This window comes from Chanos chanos, chromosome 7 (genome assembly GCF_902362185.1).
Source record: "Chanos chanos chromosome 7, fChaCha1.1, whole genome shotgun sequence".
NCBI classification, from domain to species: Eukaryota; Metazoa; Chordata; class Actinopteri; order Gonorynchiformes; family Chanidae; genus Chanos; species Chanos chanos.
In genome coordinates this window covers 26,993,992-26,996,085 of record NC_044501.1, presented here as the reverse complement: position 1 = coordinate 26,996,085, position 2,094 = coordinate 26,993,992, and the positions used below count along the sequence as shown (strand labels likewise).

General features: G+C 40.8%; 1 protein-coding gene across 1 annotated transcript; it reads left to right on the top strand.

The window, feature by feature from the left end:
• Positions 1 to 494: 494 nt before the first annotated feature.
• LOC115817590 (cilia- and flagella-associated protein 251-like) lies at positions 495 to 1,713 on the top strand. Its single transcript, XM_030780913.1, has 2 exons — positions 495 to 547; positions 1,074 to 1,713. Exon 2 carries the CDS (start codon positions 1,079 to 1,081, stop codon positions 1,700 to 1,702), a length of 624 nt encoding a protein of 207 aa, XP_030636773.1. The 5' UTR covers positions 495 to 547; positions 1,074 to 1,078; the 3' UTR covers positions 1,703 to 1,713.
• Positions 1,714 to 2,094: the final 381 nt, after the last annotated feature.

Genomic DNA, 2,094 nt, shown 5'->3' with positions numbered 1-2,094 from the left:
CCTGAAGTAACAGCTTGGCATTTTCTCAAATTAGATGAATTAACATAGTCAGTGTTTGCTAATGATGAGTTAGCATGCATAAAAACTTGCAGTCTTCCTGTTTTAGTTCAAGTCAGACAGCACAACCCCTTCCTGCATGCAAACTTTACTGCCCTCAACACAACTTTTTGTCCATTCTTTGTGGCTGTGACAGAAAATTGGTGATAAAGTGTAAACTGGTTGTTTTGTGGTTTCTGCCCACCTGCTACAGTTCTGTTCAGCAGAGTACCTTAGTTTTCTTGAGTTCATAGGCTTTACCTAAAGAGAGAGTCCATGAATAACCTTAAGAAACATTAGGACCATGACATTTGTTCCGTTTATTCCTTTATTCACAGATTTCTTTCACTGGGGGCCATATGGATCACTCCAGATGTGACCAATAATTTTCTCTGTGCAGAACACTGGATTTGCAGGCAAATTTTTTGGATTGTCGAAAGAGCAAAAAGTAAGAACAAGGCAAAGTTTCAGTCCAAGAAGCTGATCTAAGTCACTTTTAAACTTTGATGTGGTAAGTTTAGCTCACATTTAGCACAAATGGATTTCGGTAAACACTGATGAATGTAGCTTTGGGTATTTATGTTTTGCCTCAGTATTTGGCAATGGAATGTGGGGAAATTAACTGAAATTCAGTTAATGAGCTGAAGATGTTTTGTGTGAATATTTTTCAATATGATTCACAGCTTAATAGTTAATTTACAGCCGATAAGCTGTGTTTCAGTTCACTAATTGTTTTGGACAAAAACAAGCATGCAAACATGAACTTTAACAAACTGATGTAACCTACAAAACTTCACAATAGTATACATGAAAAAATAATGTGTTTATATCTAGTATTGTAATGTGTGTATGTATATCATATAAACACATTGCAGTGGAGTGGGAAAAGGCCGGGGCGGGGGGGTGGGTAGGACTGGACGTCTAACCAAATGATAAATCTATGCACCATCAATTAACACTACAAAATGTTGATTACCAAGTTATGTGTGTCTTGCCTCTTCTCTCTGTCGTTTTCCCTTTTCATTTTTCTGCTCTAGTTATAATGTCTGAGGGGTGTGCCGATACAGATGCCTCTGGGACCGATCCAGCTGTGGTCCTCTTTGTCTTCCTGATCCTCCTGGTCATTCTGCTAATCTGCTCCTACAAGTACCTTAACCGCGAAACCGATGGACGCTACACCATTCGCCGGCTCGTTTACCAACCGGGTGGTGTACGTGACCGTCTGCGAGACGGGGTCAGGGTCGTGGAGACGCGTTTTGGGGTGCACTTGTGGCCAGAACCAAGGGAAGACGAAGAGGCCATGGGCCAAGGTGAAGGCCAGGGAGGAGAGGAGGAGGATGAAGAGAAGGCATGTGGCGGAGCTGGAAGCGATGCAGAAGAGCAGGAGGATGGGGCTGGAAAGGAGGAGGACAGGGAAAAGGGAGATGATTCTTCAGATGACTATTCCAGCATAGACCTGAGAGAGAGAGCCAAGCTCAAAAATGAAGATAAAAAGGAAGCAGAGGGATCAGATGAGCAGAAACAGGAGGAGCAGAGGGCTGAAGAAGGGGAGAAAAGTGAGGAGAGAGTAGGTTTGCTCATAGACTTTAAACCATTATCAGGAAGTGCACTCTGGTCTGGAGAGAAAAAAGATGATGAAGAGAGTGCTGACCTCACGGCACTGTGAATGGCTACAGAAGGAAAGGAGTTGGAAACAATTTTTGAAGAAGAGATTAAAAAAAAAAAGATTCTGAGGTTGTTCCATAGCATACTTTTATTTTAAAATATAGACTATTAATGTCTGATGCATGTTCAAAGTGTCTCTGAATATTCTGAATTGCTTTTCCTTATGGGTATTTCTGTGTGTGTGACATATTTCAAGATTTACACTTTTTTCAAGAAAATTGACCAAATGTCTGAATTTATGTATTGTGTTCTTTTCAATAAATCCTGCTTGTTTCCAAAGCAATGGATTAAGTAGTTGGATTGTCGTGTGAAGGGCGTTTTCCTGTACTTCATACGACTTTTCATCCTCCTTAGCGAGACAACAAAAATGATAACTAATGAGTTTGAGCAATA

Coding starts and splice junctions, on each gene's coding strand:
- LOC115817590 (XM_030780913.1), top strand. CDS start 1,079: ATGTCTGAGGGGTGTGCCGATACAGATGCCTCTGGGACCGATCCAGCT.